The sequence below is a fragment of the Propithecus coquereli genome, unplaced genomic scaffold (assembly GCF_000956105.1).
Source record: "Propithecus coquereli isolate 6110/MARCELLA unplaced genomic scaffold, Pcoq_1.0 Scaffold30, whole genome shotgun sequence".
Taxonomy (NCBI): Eukaryota; Metazoa; Chordata; class Mammalia; order Primates; family Indriidae; genus Propithecus; species Propithecus coquereli.
Window position 1 is genome coordinate 2,280,074 of NW_012148619.1, and position 2,855 is coordinate 2,282,928.

At 33.6% G+C, this 2,855-nt stretch overlaps 1 protein-coding gene across 1 annotated transcript in view; it reads right to left on the reverse strand.

Moving 5' to 3' along the window:
* The window catches only part of PDHX (pyruvate dehydrogenase complex, component X), a 98,468-nt gene that overhangs the window by 5,813 nt on the left and 89,800 nt on the right, over positions 1–2,855 (reverse strand). Inside the window, exon 10 of the mRNA XM_012649544.1 lies at positions 2,135–2,293. Coding sequence (XP_012504998.1) covers positions 2,135–2,293 — 159 coding nt within the window. The remainder of the gene's footprint in view (positions 1–2,134; positions 2,294–2,855) is intronic.

Consider the following 2,855-nt stretch of genomic DNA (forward strand, 5'->3'; position numbering starts at 1 on the left):
ATTTTTGAAAACTAAAATATTCTTTAAAAATCTCAAAGATCTAAAAAATGATCTCAACACATTACTGTGACTTACTAGCAACTGAAACACAATTATAGAGTTATACTATTTGGATACAGTTACTCATAAAATTATTTGTATAGTTCTTGGACTATGAGAAGTAGAGAGAACAATCTACAAGTGTATTTTTTCTGCCTTAAGCAACATAATTATTCACATGATTTGAATGGACACACACATGAACTTTGAAAGGCATTGTTTTAAAGGCAGATGATCTCAATATATCCTGATGAATTACCAGGCTGGAATAAATAAAAAAGCAAAATTCATTTTAAGGATGAGATTTCAAGCACACGTACTATACTTAAAAAAAAAAAAAAATCTCTGTAGACCCTAAATATATCAGCTGGATAGTCCTGTCGATGAATTCTAATTAGAGTTTGAAATAAGTACAGAGTGAGGAGGATTGTTGGCTCCGAAAATCTGTAATTCTCACTGGGATCTCTTGACAATGTGAACTTAAAAATCTAAGTACATGTTACCTGAAACATCCAACCAAAAGGATATAATAAAAGAAGACTAGCAAATGTTTCTATAATATATCACATACCTTGCTAATTCAATCAAAAACTTTGCTGGTACTCACAAGATAAACTTTGCTCTGCCTTTTAAAACTGTTATAATTAATGAAAAATTAAGAAGACCATTAGATCTAAGTCTCTTGACGAACATAAGGCATGTACTATATATCCCAGTAAACGAATCTTTTACTTTGACTTTTAAATTGACTGAATTAACATCATCTTTGGATTAAGAAAAATAGTTACATTTTTATCTATAAAAACACACTCTGCAAATTTTTACAAAGAGGAGTGAAGAAAGACCTAAAAATGTCAATTCTACTATTTGCATCTTTAATTATATCTAACTCTAAAATTCCAAGTAAACAATATTTATAGGTATGCTTTTAAAACTAGATTAACTTGCATTCTTTTATTTATTTTGGGCAAGTAGGTTTACTATGCATCTATATACTGTTAGCTTCCCAAAGAAGCTTTATCTTCTACTTTGATTCCCCTTATAATTTGTCTTACTACTACACATATAATAGGTCCTTGGCAAATGGAAAAAGAATCACTTGCTCAAATGAATCTGAAATTTTCAATGCAAATACTTCAAGACCTATGATACTTCTGCTAAAAGATATTCATGGAAATTACTGAGGCTATCAAAGCTGACCTACTGCCTGTGTTCCTGCCTATTCAAGATGCTATTTTTTGGTGAAATCAGATTCCTCCATATTGGAGCTACAAAAATTGCTTTTCAAGAAATTCAGAAAAAATAAAACTACTACTTTGCCTCTGGAATGCTAGGTACTTTTAAAGTTCTCAATTTTAGAGAGGAAATGAATGAAATGAACTTTTCTTTTAAAAATAAAATGTTATTAACACTGAGGTCGGCCAGGTGTAGTAGGTAGCTCATGCCTGTAATTCTAGCACTCTGGGAGGCCGAGGTCAGGAGTTCCAGACCAGCCTGAGTAAGAGCAAGACCCCGTCTCTACTGAAAACAGAAAAAATTTAGCCAGACATGGTGGTGCATGCCTGGAGTCCCAGCCACTTGGTAGGCTGAGGCAGGAGGATCTCTTGAGCCCAGGAGTTTTGAGGTTGCAGTGAGCTATGATCACATGTCACTGCACTCCAGGCAGGCAACTGAGACTCTGTCTCACTTAAAAAAAAAAAAAAAAAAAAAACCCCAAAACACTGAGGTCTATCTATTACCACTTTCATAAAAATATAGTTTCAGCTTTACTTCAACTTTAAAATCCATCTGAAATAGCATCTTTAGGGTTGATTCTGGACTTTGGCAAATAAAGCTTGTCTTTAATTTGAATGAAGTTATTTCCTAATTTCCCTGTATGTTATTTCTAAATTTTTGAATACTAATTTTCTTAAAATGAGTCATACCTGGATAAAAGCAAAAACCTATATACAGATAACAATCACTTGAAATAATCCTCCTCCCCCCCACCCCCCAAAATCATAGTGTGACCAGATCACGTCAAAACTTTGTCACAGAGTAACTACCTGGAAGCACACCATCACATTTTGAAAGCACAGTATTTCTTAAGACATACCTTTACAGAGTCAGCAATTTCCCGTATACCCTTAGCAGCAGCGTCTTTTATGATTGGTGTAATTAAACCTTTATCTGTTGCCACAGCTACTGAAATGTCAATAAAGGGCAGTTGCTTTGGGCCTTCTCCATCCCAGCTTACATTAACATCTGGCATTTGCTAAAAATAGAAAAAACACGTTATTCAAGAGATAGCTTTAGACCAAGGTGGTTACAGAAAAATAACTAAAATTACTATGCATTTTTCAAAGTGACTATATCTAGACAGAAGGAAATAAATATAAATTTGGTTTGAAAAAATGGTTTGGATGTCTGTGTCAATTGTCCTTTATGTCTGGAAGAATAATTAAACACATCACCTTTTCAAAGCAAACTTGAAGAGAAAATTCTGATGATGTACATGTTTTGATCTCTTTATGTCATGGTGAAAAAAAAAAAGGCTCTCTTTGTTAAATCTGATTGCTAGAAGGTATTTAATGTTTGTTATACTTCCTGCCTCATACAATGACCGGCGTGATTTTGAGGGGATTGGAAAAGGGCGTTATTCCTTTGGCATGAAGGAAGTCTGACTTTTTAGCCCAGCACTGTGATATATATTAGCAGGCCCTCAGTAAATGACTTCTCTATTTCAAAAGAGATTTCTTAAAGCTTCCTAAACATGATATATACCATGTATGAGCATACATACGTTTAACACACAAACTATACTGAGAATAAAAAAT